Source organism: Cavia porcellus, unplaced genomic scaffold, assembly GCF_034190915.1.
Source record: "Cavia porcellus strain 051 isolate PalLab524CR breed Dunkin Hartley unplaced genomic scaffold, mCavPor4.1 scaffold_22, whole genome shotgun sequence".
NCBI lineage: Eukaryota > Metazoa > Chordata > Mammalia > Rodentia > Caviidae > Cavia > Cavia porcellus.
Window position 1 is genome coordinate 13,372,877 of NW_026947505.1, and position 22,913 is coordinate 13,395,789.

General features: G+C 37.8%; 1 protein-coding gene across 9 annotated transcripts in view; it reads right to left on the reverse strand.

Annotated features, from left to right (window-relative positions):
- Positions 1-22,913, reverse strand: part of Eya4 (EYA transcriptional coactivator and phosphatase 4) — a 259,542-nt gene that overhangs the window by 67,261 nt on the left and 169,368 nt on the right. For 5 of the 9 annotated variants that reach the window (XM_013148006.2, XM_013148007.2, XM_013148005.2 and 2 more), the window contains exon 4: positions 2,227-2,351. In XM_013148006.2, coding sequence (XP_013003460.1) covers positions 2,227-2,351 — 125 coding nt within the window. Of the gene's footprint in view, positions 1-865; positions 935-2,226; positions 2,352-22,913 lie in introns of all 9 variants that reach the window. The other 4 variants (XM_013147997.3, XM_013148002.2, XM_003465621.4 and 1 more) reach the window with 1 other exon arrangement.

The following is a 22,913-nucleotide window of genomic DNA, read 5'->3' on the forward strand; positions in this document are numbered from 1 at the left end:
TCAAGTATGAAAATGAAAAGTATTTGAAATAAACGATAAACAATATAACTGGTGAGTGTAATAAAGCACTCTTTATTCATTGGTCATATTCTAATTTAACCTGAGAGAGAGCAAGTTATGGCCAAACTGCTTTTTTCTGCCTGTTGGCTTGACAAACCCATTTCCAATAGGCACAAACTTTCCTGTTTAATTATAAAACCGTGGTTCTGGAGCAGTAGTTTTGTTTTAATTTTCAAATTTTGATAGCATATTGACATTTGAAGTAAGAGGAAAATTTGTTTGTTCCATTATGAGCATAAAGAATATTTATAGGATAAGGTATTAAAGGGTCTGAATATTCATTTATAATTTTAAACCCACAGTTTTCACCACTGAGAATTTTTAAAGTAATGCAATATTGACTATTAATGTTATTTTAGGTACTTTGGAATAGTTATAACAGGCTGTACAGAAGCAAATATTTTTATCCATCTTAAAATTTTAATTTCAATTATGGCAGCCTATGCGTTGCAAGGTAATTAAATTGTTATATATTACACATTTACGTTGATTCTACTACTCTGATTGGCATACAAGAAAGTGGTAAGCAGTTCAAAAACAACCAATATATGACTCTGTGTTTGCAAAACAATTTTAAAAACTAAGAAAAGAACAGTATTGATCTAAGCCAACTAAGACTAGAGCATCAATTGATAAGAAAGCTGCACCAAATATTATTCATAAACAACTAAAAGGTATATTAACAACTTCTTGTTTATAATACTGACCATGGAAAAGAGGTGCAGACAGAAATAGCAACAGACAGCAAACCAGAGGGGCAAATCCGCACACCCAAACACATGCAGTGTACCATTATCTCCCGTACTTGTTGCGGAAGAGGGGGTGTTACAACTCAGCAACCAGTCTGCTGTATTTAAAACAGTCATGCTGTCCCCTGAGAACAGGAATGGCATAAGAGTTCATTGTCTGAATGCCTGCTGTGCGTACGAGTAATCTTCAATGCCTGTCTGGCTTCTGACCTTTTAGCAAAATTACAACTGCACCGTATGGCTTGTACATTTCACTTAATCAGGTCTGTTTTAGTTCAGCTATATATATATATATATATATATATATATATATATATATGATCATCTGTCAAGCCAAGGTCCAATTCCAGAGTACGTGAATGTCTCAATCTTACTTTCTGAACTCAATTTAAAGTTTAAATGTAAATGTTCTTATTCTAGGAGTCATTGTTAAATATTCTTATACAGTTGTAATCCCATAATTAATTAGCTGAAATTATAGATGCATGTTTAGAGACAAATATAACAAAGATAATGTTAATGTACAGAGGGTTTACTGTGGAACATTAAATACAAGTAAGTTGCAATGCACACAACTTGACAAAGAAAATTTTAGATGGCATAGTTATTCTACATTAAATGGAAGAGGTGTGTAGATTTCATAGATATTTAGTTAAAATTTAAAAGAAAATATGATGTGGCAAATGCTAACATTCAGTCAAATGAAGTTTACAAGTAAAATGAAGTCACAAACTTTTACTTAATTGGCTAAATTAAATCTACAAAATTTCAAAGTTGTAATAATTCAAAATGCAACTTGTGAATTGTACATGTGTAAACATATACACAGTCCCTGAGATACATAGCCAATAGAATTAGATCATAATCTCTGACAAGTTGAATGGATTTTATAAAAACAGTAGAGATGACTATCTGAAATAATAGCTGTTCCTGCTACCATATGTTATGGTGCAATGATAGTCTAATGAAATAAAAACAAGTACCTAGAAAAATAAAATCCTTTTCAAAATAAATACTAGGCACTATGGTATTATTCTCTTTGAAAAGAAAATACAGCAGATATGAGTATTTCTGTATTTCAAAAACCATTTTTAAAATTAATTATTTTTATGAAAAATGAGACTAACTTCCTTTTAAAAGCCACAGTAAGTCTAAAAAGTGGCATAAGTATAAAAACATAGAACAGGAAGACTTCCTGCCGGCCCTCAGAATGTTGCTTAGGATGATCTAGGCTCCCTTAACAACACAGATTTCAAGAAAACAACAGAAAAAGAAATACTGTATTAACTATGTGTTCCTCCTATATAATGTCAATTTTAGTATTGATAAAAAGATATTTATTAGCTGATCCCTAAAATGTCAGATTAAAACAAACAGTGAGATGGGACTCTGGGTATCTCTGGGGTGACCCACTTACCTCCTGTCCCATTTGTGGTGACCGATGTGCTGCTGAGGTTAGGTTTATCCAGTTTGGAGCTACCAGGAGCATCACTACCTCCAACAAGAGTGTGAGGACTTGCCAGGTCCTGCATTTCCATAGACCTGTTAGAGCAAAAAGCAGCAAAGTTAAAATGTCTGCAATCATTTCTTAATAAATTACATATAGTATTCTACTGAGCACATGGGAGATATCACAGTAAGATATCACAGTAAGACATGAAATGAGTAGCCAAGATTTTTCATCTAACTGGTGAATATGCTAGTCCATTGAACATCAACAAAATTATATAAAAAGTGATGAATCAATATGAAAAGCTTCCAGAGTATATCCTATAACTTTGTATGTAATAATGTAAGCTCCCAGAGTATATCTTGTAACTTTCCATATAGTAATGTAAGCTTATAGAGTATATCCTATAACTTTCTATAAAACAATGTAAGGGGAAGAGCAGACGGTCATCTTGACGGTTTAAGTTGACACAGGCAACCTGCTTTCCTAAAGTGATCGTCTCTGCTGTAAACACAGAAATGCTGAAAATGTTTGACTCCCATAACTTGGTATCCTCTATCCCATAGAGAAAAATATCACTAGCAAAAATTAAACTGAGTTAACACCTAGAGTAGAAGCTTCTAGTCGTCCTTGACAACACAGGTGACTGAAAATGAGTCCATGGCTAGCAATCAGAGTGGTGCTACATTTGATATTCATTGAAGAATAGACGACTTTGACAAAGGTTTGTTTCAGACCATGTGCTATTGAAACTCTTAAAAATAAATGTGGGATTCTGGAAAGGATGACTCTTTTCTGAAAAGGAAAGAATTGTTCAGTGACCCAATCAAGTTATTGCACATGCTTTCATGAGAAAAAGGAAATATGTGAAATAAACAAAAATTAAGAATACTTGTCACCATTGACTTGATCAACAACAGATACTATGGATGTATTTCAGCTGACAGTAAGAATACCAAGTGAAAACTCAGATCTACAAAATAAAATAAACAGTAAAATAAATGTAAATAAATGTGTAGATGTCTCTTTTATTTCTGTCCTAACTCTTGAAAAGAGAGACAACTGAAGAAAACATAATTAAATTGAAAAAGTTATAGTATGGCATAGAAGTAAAATAAATGGTGACAATGGCACACAGGATTGTGTTACTTCATTCATGCCTAGGGTTTCCATTTAACACTAAATATTATATTATACACCCTAAACCTACCTGTTATCCAAATTTAATATAACACCTAAAACTAAGTGGAAGAACTTTAAAAATATATAACTTTATTTCACAATCCTCTGTGCTATTATTTTCAAGTGCACCTAGAACATCTGCCACAATGACTATAAGCTGGTCTGTAATGCTCATAGATTTCACACTGAAATTTTACAGAACATGGTCTATGACCTCATTGAATAAATTTAGAAAACAAAGGCAATCACATATATAAAGTATATCCCCAACACTGAAAATTAAAAACCACACAACTAAATAATCTCTGGGTGAAAGATAAATCCATGAGTAAATGTAAGTTTAGGAAAAATGATAATGAAAGTCCACCAAATCAAAACTTGCATCATGGAAATAAAGTAGTAGGTAATGATAAATATGAATTAGAAAAGAAGAAGGGCTTAAAACGTACATCTAAGTTTCCACGTTAAGAACCTAGAAAAAGAAAAATAGGAAACAAAAAGCAGAAATAATTCAAATTCTATCAACAATACATAACATTTACAAGTCCAAAAGATGATCTCTGATGATATTATTGACAATAAAAAGATTAAAAGAATAAGGGAATATTATGAACATTATTATGCCAATGATTTCAATAACATAAAACCAGTGGAATTTGTGAAAGACACATTTGTGAATACTAACATAAGAAAACACAGAAAATCTGTGGGGTCATTGCTCTAACTCTACCTGACTACGTGGTCCTGAAGCCATTAAAATAGGTTTGCACAAAGAGTTCAGAAATGTTTGGAGCTGCTGACTTAGAAAAGCCTGGAACGCTACAGGCAAAATAGGATGGATAATTCTGGTCAGAGCTCAAAAGATCAAAATAACACAACAGTACAAACCAGGCATAGGTTTTAATTGGAAACAAGGACTCTATTAAAAACTGGACTAGAGGCCATGCATATTACACTCTGGAAAAAGGTTCGTCATTTTTCCCATGTTGAGACTCTGTGGGAGACTGAGATTAAGGTTAGTGAATCTGGCAGAAAAAGAAATAGGGCAGCCAAAAAATTCATGATATAATGGGTACTGCTGGCTAGTTTTAATCAAATTTACAGTGAGAATCAGGAGCAAAAACATAGAGCTAAGTGATACAAAGCTTGGCCAAAATGTCAGGACCTGTAAAATTGGGGAAAGCCAAATGTGGTTGATGAAATGATTAACAATTTTTTCAAAAAGCCAAATATTTTACTTTAGTACAATAAAAAAGATAGCTCAAATGAATCTCACAAATCAATACCCTAAACATCATAGGTTCAACCATGCAAAATTACTCTTTTACTTTTTTTAAAGAACCTGGTTCCCACTGAAAATGGGCTACATCAAAAAGTTGAGTCTCAAGTAATAAGAACTGTGAGAGTAATAAAAACCAAAATGTGTAATTGTCATTGTAAAAAAGAGGGGAAAAGAAAGTGCTCTAAAGGATATAACTGCATGTATATTTAAGTATATAAGAGATAACCATATTACTGAGTTTTTGTTGGATCTTTGAACAGAATTGTTTGCAGTCTCACTGTTTGAATGTCTACTTTGTATGCTTTAATTTTGTAACTTGAACAACTATTTCTAAGATGACAATATGTAATCTATTAACTAGTGATTTCCTACTGTTTATTTTTTTTTAATTCTGTATTACTTGTATCCTTTTTCTGTTTTTTTTTTCTCCTTAAATAAAATTAAAAAACAATAAAAGTTGAGTCTCCAGGGTTCATTTCCCCATGGTCAACTTTCTAGCTATGCAAAGGTTACTGCAACAATGGCCCGAGGGGACATAACTACTACACAAATTATGGGCAACATAGTGCTGCTTTACAAACAGAATGCAAGTGGTATAGGGTCACAGAAACTTCCACTCAGATTTTAAAAAGGACTGCAAGGTCAGGCAATGTGCCTGTCAGGTCAGTGTGCAAAGCTGTGAGAGGAAAGCCAAAAATACAGAAAAGTTCCCAGGATAGATACACCAGGAAGGTGGATGGATTATCTGCTAACAAACAGCAAATGGAGACAATTTAAAAGAACATCATGTGGGCTACAACCAGCAAAGACATAGCTGTGAGGTTACTAAAGCCCCTCACAACTCATCTCCTGCTATAATCTGCCCTGAGAGTTTCATATAAAACTTAAAATTTAATGTTGGTGCTACTGGTTTTCAGGCTTGCTTTGGTTCTTTTTCTTTCTATTCCTCTACTTGTCCCATTTAAAATAAAATTGCTTTCCTGGTAGCACTGACTGAATTTTTAAAAATTCAATTTTTACATTTGTATAGGGGCTCATACATAATATTTTTCTTACATACCAAAATAAATAATAAATGAATAAATAAATAAATAGATAAATACATAATTTTACACCTGAGCCTTTCAACAATGCTAAACTATTGACTTTAACAATTTTTAGTGATGGAATAAATATAGTTTATATAAAAAATAAACATGAGACTTTTGTGAGATCACAGGCAAAATGTTATGACTCACACCTACAATACAAAAGTCTCATATATTCAGTAAATATGGTAGCATTATAAGTTCACATGTATGGATTAATCCACTAATGAATTCACAGCTAAATGTGCTATTAGGGGGTGGTACCAGACCAGAACAGGATGTCACTGGGAAGATGCAATCTTGTCCTCAGCTCTTCCCTTCTTTCTTTCATTCTGGCCTGGCATAATACAAACAGCTTTCCTCTAGAAGTCACTCCACCATGCCATTTCTTTCTTGGAGTGAACAACTATGAACTAAAATAAACTAAACTAAAATAAACCTCTTTTCTTTTAAATTACGGGTATTTGGTATTTTGTCCCAGTAACAAAAACGAAGCAAACAAATAAACAAAAGAATAACAATATTACATGCAATTAAATATCAAATTGAATCTCATAATAAAATGTAGCACAATGAAATGTGTTCCATCTTGGGAATCTGAAATTAACTGACATTTGGAAATCATTGCAACTCAATACATTAATGGAATGTTATTTTCATGATTACAAAAATTACTTGATTCTATTCATCACCTATTCACTATATAAACACTTCAGCAACCTAGCAAAAAAGTATTCATGATTCATCTGACAAAAACCATTCTTGAAAATCTACAGTTTATATCATATTCAATTATGAAATATTGAATTACAGTATTTCAGAGCCAAAGACAAACAATATCTGCTTTTCATTCTTCAGTATAATATTTTACTGGCAATCATAATCAGCACAAGACAAAAATAAATAAATAAAAAGGACAAGGTTTAGAAAGATAAAACTGTAATTCTCATATGACACAATTGTTTCTGCAGAAAATTTTGAGAAGCCCATCTCAAAATTCCAAAATTATGAGAACTAATTGATCCTAGTGAGATGCACATGGACTTTGTCAGCACTAAATAAATCATGGGCTAAAAATATCTGAAACTTCAGTCAATGTGTCTCAAGTTCAAACACTGAAATATCAAAGGGTGGTTGTTCAGGAGATTCTACTCCACTCTATGAGACGCTAAAGGATCAGTCCTTCATGTTAACTGCTGACCTAAGAAAGTACTTACACTCTTGGGAAAGTAAAACAAAAACAGAAATAAACCTCTACTGCAACTTTTGTGTATAATGCTCAAAACATCATACACAGTGATACTGTAGCAGAAGTCACACCCCCAGTCAGTACACTTCAGTTCTCAGTTTCCCAGGCAAAAGTTTCGGTTACAGTTCCTGTTGCTTTTGTTTCTTAGAAATGGCTGATCACTGTGATGCATACTCTAAGAACCAATCCCCAATTAACAGGCCTTCCTGCCTCTAAACTTCCTGCTTCCTTATCTCATATAAGCCCTACCAGCCATCAGGGAATGATATTTTAAGAATGATCTCAATCCATGCCATCAAGGTGAAATAAATCTGACTCCAATTCCTGGGTGTGGTTTTGGTGTTTGTGCTTGCTGTAGCAATATACCTCAGTTGCTGAATTCAATTTGTTACAAATTCATGTTTGAAATAAACAGAAAAGTCTGAGAACTGAGCATGTTTTTACCATAAGAACTGACAGAAAGCCAAATAATTGGTTTTGAGGCTCAAAAATTATCCTTATAAATGCATTTTCCAGGACTTCTACAAGTCTTGCAATGATGTATTTCTTTAACCGTATTGTGGTTCTCATAGTTTTTCTCTTAGCTTTACTGCTGGCATCAAAGAACATTATGTTCTTTGGAGCCATAGTTATAATATTTTACGCAAATAAAGCACAAAAAAGCCTGATAGCAACCATTTCAACACATTAACACAGGCACTGTATGTTGTCTGGGCAAGAATGTCAGTTAGACTGAAGTATCATATCTTTCTGTCTGTATTTAGACATGGAGTGTGACTCAGTCTTGACCAAAGAAATGTTTTTCAGTCAGATTTTCAGTTTGACTATTGAGCAATGTTACAAACACAAAGCAGATATTTTTTTTAAACTTTGCTGGAAAGTTCCATCTTAGAGATGTTAGACAACCAAGGTATCACTATTTATACATTCTGAAAAACAGTGTAACCCTCAGTTGAGGGAAACCACAGTAAATAGAAGCAGATTTATACATGACAATAATTTTGAAAACTAGTACCATAATCCTCCATGGAGGGCGACACTTTGAACATATTGTCACTCTCTGTTGCTGGGAAAGAGAAGTGTTGTCTGTATAACTCTAAAGGAAAAGATAACTGGAACTTAGCTCCTGAGTTCTCCTGGCCTCTGCTTCATGCACATAATTTAACTCAGCTTTTCTGAGTTCTGTGATTCCTTCCAGGTAACCTCTGACACTAAGGATGATATTGGGACCTCCCCCAACTACAGTCCTGTAGATTTTGATTCAGATTTCCACTAGAGGGATTACCTGGACTTTAACATAAGCAAGACATAACTGTATTCCTGAGTTGAAGAGACAAAGACTGGAATTCAGAGAGGATGACATAATTAGAATTTGTCATACGGACAAACTCGTGGTGAGGAACTGCTCTAGAAGAAAGTTCCAGAAGTAAGTACAGAAGTCTGCTGGAAATTCTGTTGAATATTAAACAGTCCACATAGAGGGTAACACTCTATGATAGTGGGCAGTGAGCCATCTAGGAGCTATAAGGTGAATAATTCTGAGAAGTCAAACAAAGCCTGATGTTTGGCACTCAGTGGAAAACCCCATAGGAACTCCCACTTCAACATATGCTTAAACTTGCCCTTGACTTCAAGGATAGCCTAATTCAAAGAGCCCTAACGAAGTTTAAAAAGTGAACTGCAAGGAAGAAAGACAGAGAGAGAGAGACAGAGACAGAGACAGAGAGACAGAGAAAATGAAGAAAATGGTCTAGGAGTAACTATTTGCCAGAAGCAAAACACATTTTTAAAGAAACAAAAAAAGTACCAGATAATGTACAATCTGTTAAGTTATAAGGTAGGCAAAAAACCTAGAAAATGTAATTTATTAATTAGAGACAATAAGGCTATTAAAAACATGTTTGTAAATAACAAAGATAATGGAATCAGTAGACAATGATATTAAAATAAACATTTTAAATACAGTTAACAAGTGAACAAGAAACATAAAAATAAGAAGGAGAGAACAATAAGATATAAGTAAAGTGAAATTTCTGGTGCTAAAAACTATGAAAATAGGCATTTTATTATATCTTTTCTATAAACATTTTATGAAGTACTATTAAAGACTAGTGAATGCTAAAACAAGTTAAGAATAAAATTTAAAAAATGATAATTAACAGAATATCTATGTCCTGTGGAACAATATCAAGAAATCTAACCTTTGTGCAATGAGTTAGAGAGGAAAGTTGTATATAAAATATCAGCTAAGAGCTAAGGCTGAATATTTAATAAAGCTCATGATGTACATCACTGAAGCCCAAGTAGGATATGTTAGATATGCATGAACACATGCTTACTATGCACAGAGCCCAGGCCAAAGCATGTCACAGATTGTCAAAAGTCAGCAACAAAACAAAAATATTAAGACAGCAGATAAATGTTCATAGATTGTGTGTGTGTGTGTATGTGAAACAACACAAGCCAGATAGCAATAGAGTCATTAAGAATGGAGAAAAAAATGTGAGTGTAGAAGTGTATATACAGGAAAGACACCTCTCAACAGGTAGATAAAATAAAGATTAAAAAAATGAGAGAAGCTGTGCATGCAGATCCACTCTGTCTCAGTTACTTTTCTCTCAGAATCAATCACAAACCCTAGATTCAGCTGTCTCCAATAAACCACCTCTGTGACCACATGAGGCTGTGAGGGGACATCCAGACACAAACCACAACACACTCCAAAGAATGTTAATGGAAATTTCTCAAGTGGAAAGGAAATAACTGGAAATAACACACAGGCATTGTCTGTTTGTTGACTGTTAGTTTTCTACTGACTGAACAGGTTCCAGGAATACAGTGGTTTCTCAATAAATATTTGATAAATGAGTAAGCAAAATGATGGATGAACTATTTGCATCTTAGAAAAATCTATAAAATGAAGCAAATGAGTATAAATTTAAGTGTGAAAAACTTAAATGACTTTAAACCGCAGTCAGAAATCAGATTTACTAATCATCATGCAAACAGATGAAAAACCTAAAGGAAATCCAGGAGCAAAGGTAATTTTAGAAATAGCAGGATTTTAAAAAAGTAGCACCTGTAGACATTTTTGATTGATTATAGTGATGAAATCATAGTAATTAAATTCCTGGACTTAATTATAATAAACAATGAAAACTCTTAATTTCATGTCTTCACTATCTTGCACAAAGACTTTGAATTTCATGGTGTAAACAAATTAGTGACTGCACTGTCACAGGTGTTAGGGTCACAGAGGGAAGCCAACATGGTCCTGCACTTAGGGAGTCTAAATCTAAATCAGAAGGCAGAGCTGGTCCATAGAAGTTCAAGGTTGGAAATGTTAAGTGTCTAGTGAGTGAAATGCACAGAAAGCAATGTAAACTTAAAGAACCAGAAAACATTTCACACGCATTGGTAACCGGGTTTTGATGGACTCAAATGAAAGCTCTTGGAACGGCACCTGTCCAACACTATCACTGAAGCTGTGAGGCTGCATAGGGGCTGGTAGCCAACCTGGACCAGAAGCAAGATGAGTCAGCCAGGAAAGCAGTCAGGAATGAAAGCACGGAGCCTGCCCCACAGAGAGTAACCGTGAGGAAATAGAAAATGTTGCTTCTCCAAAACAACAACAAAAAATAGCCAACCAAGATAAACATAGGCTTGGCATGACACATTCCAGTTGACAGGAACCTGAAGGCAGTTATCTGGATCTGGTGGGGAACTTTAGTGCCCTCTGCGTGAACTGGTTTCATTGGGCTGATACTTCTTAGAATAAAAGAAATTTTGGAGGACAGATATGTATTATGATTACCAGGGGTACAGTAACCATATTACTGTACTTCTTTTTGAATGAAACTATTCATTATTTCACAGTTTAATTCACTCAAAATGTGTAGGATAAAAAATTTACTTAGGGTTTAACAAGAAATTATTAATGTATATCAATTTTTACTGAGTACATGTTGTATGACACATTTTATGCTTGATATTTTATATACACTGTCTCCCTTAATCTTTAAAATGGCACATTGACATATGCATTGCTTTCCACCTTTCCTAAACAGAGAAATTGAAGATCAGACTATGCCCAAGGTCACCCAACCAGAGAGTAATAGCATCAATACTTGAACTCAGAGGATCTTTCTGTCACACGTTCTGTGTTTTGTATTTAGGATTATTTCATACAGCAAGACCATATTCAGAATGCACAACTCTGCAATAAAATCACATGCAAAGTTTTCAATAATTACCAATCTCAATCTTCTGCTAAATTTATATTGCTTATTATTATTATTTTCATGGTGACCCTCTTTTCCTTCTAAATAACTTCTGAATGTTCTTATTTCATCAAGTCATGTAAACACTAGCACTGAGGAATATGAGAACGCTCATGTACCCAAAGATAAGAAGACTCACTTAAAAATAGAGACTTGCAAAACACGTGTATCTTATATATTGATTCCTTTTTATAATTTTTCTGTACTTAGGTGATTTTTAACAATCTGAAATACTTTCTTTAAAGCCAAGGAAGGGCAATTCTTACATTTGTGCAGTTTAGAATCTACTCCAACTCAAAAGGCATGATTCATTCCCCACGGATCCTGGTAATGAGTCATGTCCTGATTTATTTATAGACTTATTCTATCAGTTGTTCATGACCCCAGGAAACGCAAAAGCATCTTAGACTTTCAAAGACAATCTCATGTCAGCTTTTTTTCTCTGTGCAAAAAATAGTGGGCAGTATGGATGCATATTCCCAATTCCTACATTCTCAGAATCCATCTAGTTGGCAAAACTGCCTTTTGGTCATGAAAAAATTTCAAGACAAGAGCTCTAGTATTTAATTTGTTTATACTGTCCTTTTCTCTGCAATGTAAACCCAGTTCTTTTAGATGAAGAGAAGTAACAGCATCAGCTTCTTCTTGCATTTGTTGTGTAAGGCACCAGTGCAGCAGGGATTATTTCCATTGTGCTCCTTGCTTTCCACCCATCGTCTCCCCCTCTGCTAGACTAGTGCAGTGTATTTAGTGGGGTTCCAATGAAAGAACAAAAAAATAGCAATAAATAACCATAGAAAAAGTGATTTGAGTTACTTGGAGTCAAATGTAGTCTAGTTCACTAAACACCTCTCAAGTGTCTACAGTATTCTAGGGATAGGTCTAGGAACACAAAGTATCTTCAAAGGGTTTGTAGCTTACTGATAAAGAAATGGAACTATAGAGTACTAATTTTCTATTTTCTGGAAAACATACAGGCTTTTAAAAATATCGAGTAACAATGCCAGATCATCTCAACCCAACACATTTCAGGTTAGGATCCAAAGTCCTTGTCACAGCAGAAGCCCTGAGCCAAGAACTCTCTGCTGGCAGTAAGGCTGGGAGATGTGGCTCCTCTCTGAGGCATGGTGTGTGTGTGTGACCGATCAGGTGGACAGGCCGTCCCAGCCGAAGACCCGCACAACCCATTTCCGCAGGCAGATTCAGGACTGGGGTCAGCAGTGGAGACTAGAACAGCAGGAAGGAAAAGACACTTAGCAAGGATCAGAGAAACGTATTGTGTAAACAAAAAGGTGCAGTTCTTCCAATTTGCCAGAGACCTCATGGCTGTCCCCAAAGCCAGCAGGAGTGCTTGCAGTGCAAGGGACCCATCTGCCAGGGTGACCTCAGGGCCTAGAGCAATGGCAAATAGAGCCATGAACATAGTGTTCTCTGGACACTTTCACAGTCCTTCCTTTTCAGGGCTTACAGCTCTCAAACTGAGCTCTGTAGCTCTGGCTGTTCCTTTGCTGTGACTCCACCAAATCCATTTAAAACATGGCTACCTCCTGCATCCCAATAAATAAAAGTCAATATTGCAAAATAATGGAAGCATTTCTCAAAATTTTTGTTTTCAAAATCTTTGGAAAACAATAATCCATTGGATCCTCCAAGCATTATTTGAATGAGTGCAAGACTCAGATTTCTGTCAGATCAGTTACAAACCATGGTTAAGGAAGCAGGAAATTACTTTCCCTTAGCAAGTAGTGGGGTAAAGCTGTAAGGCCAGGGTCAAAATATTTAACACTATCAATTATACAAAGAAATATCATAATCCTTTCTTTTTCTGAGGAAAAAAATTTCACCAGTAAGGAACAGTCATTATAGGGGAATGAACAAATGAAGGTTATTTTTCAATACTAGAATGTTGATCTAGCAAGAACAAAGCACAGACATAAAGAATGAAATAAAAGATGGTTACCTATAAATTGAATTTTAGTTTCTGAAGTGACGTCATATTTCCTTAAATGCAAAACACCGTATTAGTTTTAAGGCTGAGTGCAGTATTTATTAAGGACCTGTACTATTGCCTCAGTAGTTAGTTTTAAACTCCTCTTCTATCATTTATCGGTCATGTTACCTTCGGCCAAAACTGACAATAATATCCACCTGAGGGCCACTGTGGAAATTAAGTGAGATCAGGCACATAAAGCAGCTTCACATAAAGAATACCCATAATAAACAGTCCCTACTGCTATCACCACTCCTGAAACACTACCAGTAAACATTTGCTTTGTTAATTTGTAAACTCTATTATCAAAAAATAGTTTTTCTTATGAGGCAGCCCAAACTAGGTGTGGTGGTGCATGCCTATAATCCCAGCATTCCGTGAGGCAAGGCAGGAAGGTCCTAAGACCAGCCTTGGCAACGTGGCAAGAGCCTGTCTCAAAGTAAAAAATAAAAAAAAGGGCTGAGGGTGAGATGAGCCCTGGGTTCAAGCCCCAGTAAGAAAGAAAGAAAGAAAGAAAGAAAGAGACAGAGACAGAGACAGAGAGAGAGAAGGAAGGAAGCAAGCAAGAGAAAGAAAGAAAGAAAGAAAGAAAGAAAGAAAGAAAGAAAGAAAGAAAGAAAGGAGAAAATTAAGGAAAGAAACGAGAAAAGAAAATAGGAAAGGAAAGCAAAAGAAAAGAAAAGAAAAAAGGCAGCCTATTTCACTTTCAGATACCTCGTACTATCACAATCATTCTATCCATGGTGTCCCCGAAGTTTGAACTCAGAAGGAAACTCTCTCACTGGGAGGGGTCAAGTCTAAATCTTCAAACATCAAGCAGCTGTCCTGACTGAGGGGCTTTTCACCTGTGGGTCAGGAACCCCCTGTTCTTCAGTGCACTTGGGCCACTGCAAGCCCCTCAGCCTTCCTGGCGCTCCACCGACGAAACTCCAGGGCTCCTTCTAAACTGTAGGGCCTGCAGCCACACAGTTATGATACAAAAGATGTGGCAAAGATCACAGCTCTCCCTCCGGACTGCCAGCAGCCCGGAGAGCAGGTGAGGGGCACTCTCAGACACCTCATAGTTCTAACACACGCTGCAAGCAGCCAAGGAAGTCCACAACTCTGTGTCAGCAGCTGATGTCTCCGAGCCCCATTTTTAATCAGTTGCTAAATACACACTTGGCACTGAAAGTCTAGTGCACAGCTTTTCATATATTCTTCCCAAAGCCGTATTATTAGACCAAATCCACTGGTTCAGCCTGCCCTGCTAAATTCTGATTCTGTTTCCAGTATGATCTCCCCATGCCACGGCACTACGAAGTACCACCACATACCCGCCACATCTTCACAATAGGACCAGTACGCACAGGTCAGCGGCAAGGACAGATCTGGAGTGGACACAGGAAGCCAGGTTTCCTTCATCTCTTCAGGAACAGTACTGAGCTAATAACAGAACATCATTCAGACTCTTTCCACACAAATGTACTGAAAGTCATTTGTGACACATGCTTTAGTAAATTCTGTATATGCTAAATAAATGCAATGCTTGGTTTCTTCTTCATTTCTGTATTGCTATCATAAAAGATTAGAAGTTATTTGGCTTAGAGAATTATACAGAACTGGATTCTCACGACCATGCTCCTATAATCATTTTCACTTAATTATGGATGAATTTCATTTGTAATCAGCAATTCAGTGGTGTCTAGTTTATTATATTACATGAAACAACAATTGAAAGGGTGATTTTTCTTAAGAAAATCTCATGATGAAATACACATAAGGATGGTGTCCTATAGGACAGTCATTTAGCCTGGGAATCAGAAATGCAAGCTTAAGTCTCTTATTACCTCGAAAAAGTTAATGGATGTGTGTATACAGTTTTGCAAATATCCCCCTGGGTTTACGAGGCTCACTAAATAACACCGAGACTCTTCCACGGACAGGTATTCTCTACTCTGCTCCTTTCCGTGCCAAGACATTCTGTATCTTTATGAGGTTACTCAACCCATTCACTTTGAGAGCAAGGAAGTTAGCACCTGCCGTGAGGGATCAGAATGTGAAATGTGATGACAGAGCCCTGTGATAAGTGCCTGACCTTAGCAAACAAAAATAAAACCTCGGAGTAAAGATGAAAATGCAGCCACAGACAAGTTAGTGTTGTGTGATCCTCAACAGAAGCAGTTAAAGTTCCGTCATGCCGGAAGCTGTGACTGAGTTGTATACAATTCGTGGAAGAGCAGTGCCCCGGTCGGGATGTCACGGGACTCCCCCCCCCCCTTATGACACTAGAACATGACAGTCATTATTAAAAAAAAAAAAAAGCTAGCAAGCCACCTTAGTGATAGGACCCCGTGGCCCATTTCTCAGCTGGCACAAGAGTTCACGGAGCCAATCCAAACACAATGCAGAGCCCTTGAAATCAGCAGGAGCTCAGCACTCCACTGGTGCCAAAGAGCAAGATGAGAAATGGGGCTGGCATAAATATTCAATTGGGAAGTTATGGCCAATCTTCTTGCCCTGTGTGTTTAGTGCAACTCAAAACTGCTCCACCTGGTTCCTGCTGGCTCCCTCTTGTCTACCAGGGGCTGGCAGCTGGAAGGCAGGCTGAGCCCAGGAGATCTTTTAATTTGCTGTAGCACCAGGGGGGCAGGCAGGAGGAATGACAATGCATATGCTGGGATTCAATTACAGAGCTGTTTTTCCCAGGTGGGAGGCCCCTCTGGGAGCACACAAGTCAATGCTTCCATTTGTTAAGGTCCCTTAGGAAATGAGTAGTGGTTTGCAAATCCTGAGGGTGTGGAACAATGCCCTGAGGTCTGCCCTTATGAAGAAAGTCCAGACAATGCCATTTAAACAAACCAAATATTTTGTTAGGCTACTGTGTAATCTTTTTAGTTGTTTTTTTCAAAATAAAATATTTTAACTTCAGATGGCAGTTTCTAAATTTTTAAACTTTCAGCCTATAAAATGTGAGATGACAGAAATTTTCGGTCATTTCTCCATCAATCTCATTGCTAAAAAGGTATTTAAATGTTGCATAAATTTAAATGCTTTCTAATCATGAACATTCAACAAAAACATACAATATTCTTAAAGCGTTTGAATAATTCCTGGAAGCTGGATAAAAATATCTACCATGTTATCCTTACTTTACAATAAAATCTCAAAACAACATCAATTTTGAAGACACTGACCTCAATAAACTCTGGAAATTGGTCCAGGGAGAGTGTGCTTCACATTTCACTAACTACAAAGCAAAATTCATTGAAAGTCAACAGGAAGACTGTGTAAGTGCTAGAAAGCTTCTATATGAACGGTGATGTGAATCACAAACCAGTTATTTACTAATTAAAATAAGTTTGTCTGTGCTTTTATAAACATTCTCTCAACTGTGCTCCAGGTCCTGTTTCTATGTTCAAACATCCCTGTTCGGAGATCCCTTATCACCTTATAGGACACAGCAACTCCTACAGGCAGTTATGGTCAACAATCCTAGAAACTGCTTGATTCTTCTTCTTCAAGGCAGTTCTCTTCCTGACATTTTAAATATTTATTCATTGTTTCTCCCTCTAGGATACATACAAGGAGTTTTTGTTCACTGTTATATTTACAGTGCTTAAAACTGTGGCTCATACACAGGAAGTGCTCAATTAACATTTGTTGACGGTACAAATAAATTTTTCAGTAACTTCAATTGTGGTACTTACTTAGATGTGGTTATCTAGGCTTTATTTTATTGCTCAATTTCACCATCATTTTTATGGCACAGTTTTATTGTGTTTTAGACTTAATTCTCTGCTAAATAAAACTAGGGTTCCAGCATTGTGTCAGTCAAGGCTTACTATAGAAAGAGAAAATGCAAAATATACAAATATTTAAGAATTTACAAGACTACCTTACAATGGCCATATACAGTCAGGTGTGGAAGACTGCAAAAGGTTTGCCTGTGAACTAGGGGGCCAATGAAGGATCCAGTGAAGGCTTAGACCTCAGAGTGTTTCCTGTGAGTCCAAATCAACTGTGCAAAGGAGGTGTGCCGGAGGCTATTCTGGAAGCCAGGAGCCAACATCCAAGCTGAAGGTTAACACTGGAGAAGTCAGAAGCAATCCTTCCTTCTTCATTTTCCTTTTATACCATTCTGGGGACAACTGTCCCTAAGGTGGGTCTTTCACACCCAGAACTATGCCGAGCCAGTTAAATTGGGCATTTCTCCCTCAAGTTGACGCAATCAGTTAACTATTATAATCCACCTCTTGTCAACTTGACAACCAGACACATTTCTTTAACCCATGGACTGTTGATCCCAAGACTAGTTTATAATTATGCCTGGCATGTTATAAACATCCTGCATACAAATGGAAATGCACTACTTCCCTCCTGAGAATAGAAGCCAACTTTTCTTTGGGTAATGCTTACTCTTAACCTTTTATAACTTGAACACTGTAACACAGATTTAACAATATTTAAGAACCAATAAGTCTATCAACAGTAGAAGCATATTAGGAGAGAACTATTACAATTACAATCCTTGCTTCTGTAGCTGATTGCAGGGTCATAGTTGGTATTTAGAACTACTTTCTTCTACTCCTCATTCTGTATTTCCTTCAGCAAGCATCTAAGCAGGTTTTGGTTCTTTCCCTCTTGGGGTAACCCAAACCTTCATTTCTTAAGGTTTTGGACCTTTGTCATCCTGCCTGGACATTTAGTTGTAGTTTTGCACCAATTTCAGTAACGGACGTGCTAATACTAGGAGGCATCCTGAAGAATCTCTTGCACTCCACATATCTTCTTCCTTTCCTCTATTGTGAAGTAAGAGTCCAATTTCCCCTTGAGAGTCTGGGTCAGTCACTCCTGTCAACACTGCAACTCTCCTTTTATTTTGTTTCTTTAGGCATAAGAATACCAAAATGCACAAGGGGAAGTCTTAGCATACAGTTGAATGATATCACTGTTGTGCCTGCTGATACAAGCCTTCTCCCCTCGGGAACTAAGACTTCAAAGCCAACAGAGAATAAGGTCACAGGAATAGGAAAGAAAAATTAATGAGTTACTAAGAGTAATGGTGAATTGTACCATTCCCACTTCCACCACTTGATTCTTTAACTCATGAATTCTGGTTATGGGAGACACAGTACCATATAGTAGACATTGATGCGAAGCATATACAGCCTTTTGCGGAATGTCTTCAAAAACCCCTTCCACCTTTCTATCAATCCAGCTGCTTCTGGATGGTGAGGAACATGGTAAGGCCAGTGAATTCCATGAGCATGAGTCTACTGCCTCACTTCTTCAGCTGTAAAATGTGTACCTTGGCCAGGGGCAGGGCTGTGTGGCATGGTGGATAAAGCAAGTGTAAGTCTATTCTGATAGTTTTGGCAGAAGCACTACATTCAGGGAAGGCAAACCCATATCCAGAATAAGTATCTATGCCAGTAAGGTCAAAGTGCAGTCCTTTCCATGATGGAGGGAGTCCAATATAATCAACCTGCCATCAGCCCACAGGCTGATTACTCCAAGGCATGATGCATATTGGAAACTCAGTGTTGGTCTCTGTGGCTGGCATACTTTCCACTCAGTAGTGGCTGTGGCCAGATTAGCCTTGGTGAGTGAAAGTCCATGTTGCTAAACCCACAAGTTCCATCCCTGCCACCACAGCAACTCTGTTCATGGACCCAATTGGGCAATGACAGGTGGCTGAAGGAGGAGGTGGACCACTATCTGCAGACTGGATCATCTTCTCCTCTGGATCAGCTTTTCTGCTGAGATCACTTTTTGGTGAGTGTTTACATGGGATACAAACAGTTTTACATTCTTTGCCCATATGGAGAGGCCCATTCACATACCTCTTCCTCAAGTATATTTGTCACCAATTTTCTAGTCATGTTCCTTGCAAGTTCCCTATTATCCAGCCAGATCACTGACTACAACTCATGAATCAGTATACAGTCACACATCTGGCCATTTCTTCTTCCACGTAAAATGTACAACAAGGTACACTGCCCCAAGTTCTGTTCCCTGTGAAGATATCCCTTCACCATTGTCCTTCAAGGATGTCCTAGAAAGGGGATTAATGCTTCAGCTGTCCACTTGTGAGTAGTGTCTGCACAATGAGTGAATCATTAATTAATCAGGTGTTACCTTTCTTCCTCTGACAGCTGATCATATGGTACACACCATGAAATCAGAGACACATGCTACAAAACAGAAGACAACATACCAGGAGTAAAAGCCCTGGACATCTGGACAACTTCAAGTAACTTACAGCTCCTCTGGACCAGCCCTGGCCCAATCACGTATGTACCATTTACATTTCATGATGGATTGCTGCAGTGCACGTCTGACTTATGACTCAGTGGTTCAGACAATACAAAGTTCAGGATAGGCCACTCAGGTCACATGATGGCCTAGTGACCCATGGTAAAGCATTCAGTTTCCACTAAGGCCCAACAGCAGGCCAAGAGCAGTTAACAAGGCAGAGTAATTGTCTGCATGTGATGGCAGAGCCTTGCTCCAAAATTCTGAAGACCTCCACTGCAATTCACCTACAGGGGCTGCCAGAGACTCCAAAGAGTCTACCTGCCACTGACATTATAAGTACCATTATTTCTACTGGATCATATGGCCCCAGAGGCACAGCAGCCTAAACAACAGCATGGACCTTTTGCAGAGCTTTGTCTCGTTCTGGGTCCCACTCAAAACTAGCAGCTTTCAGAATCACTTGGTAAACGGGCCAGGGTAAAACACTTAAGTGAAGAATGTGATGCCTCCAAAATCCAAACAGGCACTGTGCCTCTCTTTGGTTGTAGGGGAAGCCAGATGCAACAGCTTATCATTTACATTAGAAGAGATGTCTCTACATGACCCCACGACTGGACTCCTAGAAATTTTACTGAAGTAGAAAGACCTTGATTTTATTTGGAATGATTTCCTACCCGCTGACTGGCAAATGTTTTACTAACAAAGCAGAGTGGTTGCTATCTGTTGGTCACTTGGCCCAATCAGCATAACATCATCAATGTAATGGACAAATGTGATATCTTGTAGGACAGAAAGGTGATCAAGTTCCCTGTAACCTAGGGGTAGGCTTTAATACCACTCTGAGGTAGGACACTGCGAGTGTAGTTGGTCTTGCCAGCTGAAAGCAAATTGTTTCTGGTGGCTCTTATGGATAGGTATGGAGAAGAAGGTATCTGCCAAATCAATAATTGTGTCCCAAGTGGCAGGAGACTTGTTACTCTGTTCAACCAAAGACATCACATCTGGTACAGCAGCTATAATCGGAGTCATTGAGTTGACTCAGTTTAAAGTAATCTACAGCCATCCTCCAAGTCTCACTTGTCTTCTAAACAGGCCAAATGGGAGAATTAAATGGAGACATGGTGGGGACTATTATCCCACTCTCCATCCTTGAAGTGGCACTAATCTCTGCAACCCTTCCATGGATGTGACACTGTTTTTGGATCATTGCAGTGTGGCAGATTAGGTTTGATATGACAAATCCATTCCAGAATTTGAATTTTCCTTCATCAACAGCAAACTATGGAATATCAGACATCTCTGACTCATTTACAGTGGGCCATCTTTTAATTTATTCTGCCAACCAACCAAATAAATGAAATACCTTTCTTTATGAGATGCAACGTTAAATTCAGAATCCTTGCCTAATGGGCCCATATTAGTAATAAAATCCATTCCAACATGTGCCACTCAGGCTTCTATTTATAATAGAAAATTCAAGAAGTTCTTTGGGAGACTAGTGGGCCTCCTCATGGGCTACACTATGTACCTCATTCATAGGAGCCTTCTGTGATTGGAGCCTGGTTATAGGCCTACAGGCAAAAGTGGGTGGTGAGGGTGGGTTCTGAGGAGTGTCAGTTTTATCAAGCTTGTATAACATGGAATTGGTTTCCTCAGGAGTAGTAGGAGAGCACAACACCCCAGCAGGTGGGGTGGGCAGGCCTCCACCACTGTGGGTGGAGAAATGTCTCTCTCTGGAAAAAATAATACCGTTAGAGTCCAGCAGCTCAACATCCTCAGCCTCAACAAGGAGCCTCCCAAACATCTCCATTCCACTTTACAGGATCCCATATTTTCCAATCAATGTCCTCACATTTACCTCAAATACCCTTCGTGGCTGAGCATTAAACTTAAACTATCATTCAGCCAACTGAATTATAAGGGCCTGTGTTCAGGGATTTCTTCAGTCTCAGTCCCACAGTAAGAGGAGAGGATTCTCTTTCAGGACACACTTAGAAACTTCTAATTTTTTATGTGGGTCTGGAGTTGGGAATTTGAGTCTATGAGCTCTTTATTTTGCTTTATTAATTTGTCCTCACAGTTAGAAGATTTCTGACTTCCAATAGATGTTCTAAGATCATTATTCTCCTTCATTAGTCCAAGGACACCAAGAGCAACCAGCCTTCATGTGTTCAGAGACACTAAGAGCAACCAGTCAGCATCACTGTATTTCTCACTCTGCCAAAAATATTCAAACGCCTCATACATGGAGTTGCCAAATTCCTCATATCTTACAAGTGGTGAATTGGGATAGTTAAATGGAACTATACTGCATATTACTATGAACAGTTCCCACCAAGGACTATCAGTGTTCCCCCACAGAATCAGGAGAGACCATGAGTCTTTAGGTCTCATCAAATTAGAGAGCCAACTCTAGCAACCCCGGAAGCCATTATGGGAATTTCATTATGGGAATTTCATCTTTATAATTCTGTTTCTCTAGAGCCATGCCTGGTATCAAAATCTGTATCATCAATGCTTTCTAGAGAAACAGACTTAACACAAGGTGTTTAAATACATAAGAATTTACAAGACTGGCTTTCAAGGCCACCCACAGTCAGGTGTGGAAAACAGCAAAATGTCTGTGCCCTGGAGATCAAGAAGAGGGCATGTCTACAGTCAGTTCCTCTTAATTTCTGAACTATTTTTCATTTCATTTTGTTTTGTCCTGTTTCTATAATTCTTAATTTGATTTCTTTTTCACATTTGAAAATGTCAGTGATTTCACCATCAATGACTTCTCCTGACATGTCTCCCTTGTGGGCTTACCTGTAAGTAGTGGTCCCTGTTCTGGGGTTATGCATTTGTTATCCACTTTCCATTTTCTTTTATAAAAAATAAAACACATTTGAACTTTATCCACCTCTCTCAACTGAGGCCAGCAGCTCAGGGGAAGGTAAACCCACCCTCAGCTCCAGAAGATGGAAGCCTGTGTGTGCTCCCCAAGGAATGACTGTTTCAGGAATCATCAGGTGACTAAATTAGTGCCAAGAGCACTAAGGAGCTCTGTGTCGCAGACTGCGGACTAAGTTTCTTTTCATTCTTCTGCGAGAGCTTTCAGGGCCAAATGGCCTCTTTGTCTGGATGGGAAAGAGGGAGCACAGAGTCCTGAGTCCTGGTTTCTACTATGAGTCATTCTATCATGAAACAAGTAATAGATGTAGGACAGCTCCAAAACTCGATGGCAAGGCAAAAGGAGACAAAGGGAACTGGTTTCCTGCTGGAGATACTGAGCTCCTAGATGGCCTGCTCCTGAGAGGCCACTCCACCTCTGGAATTCTAGTTATGCAAGGCAATAAATTAC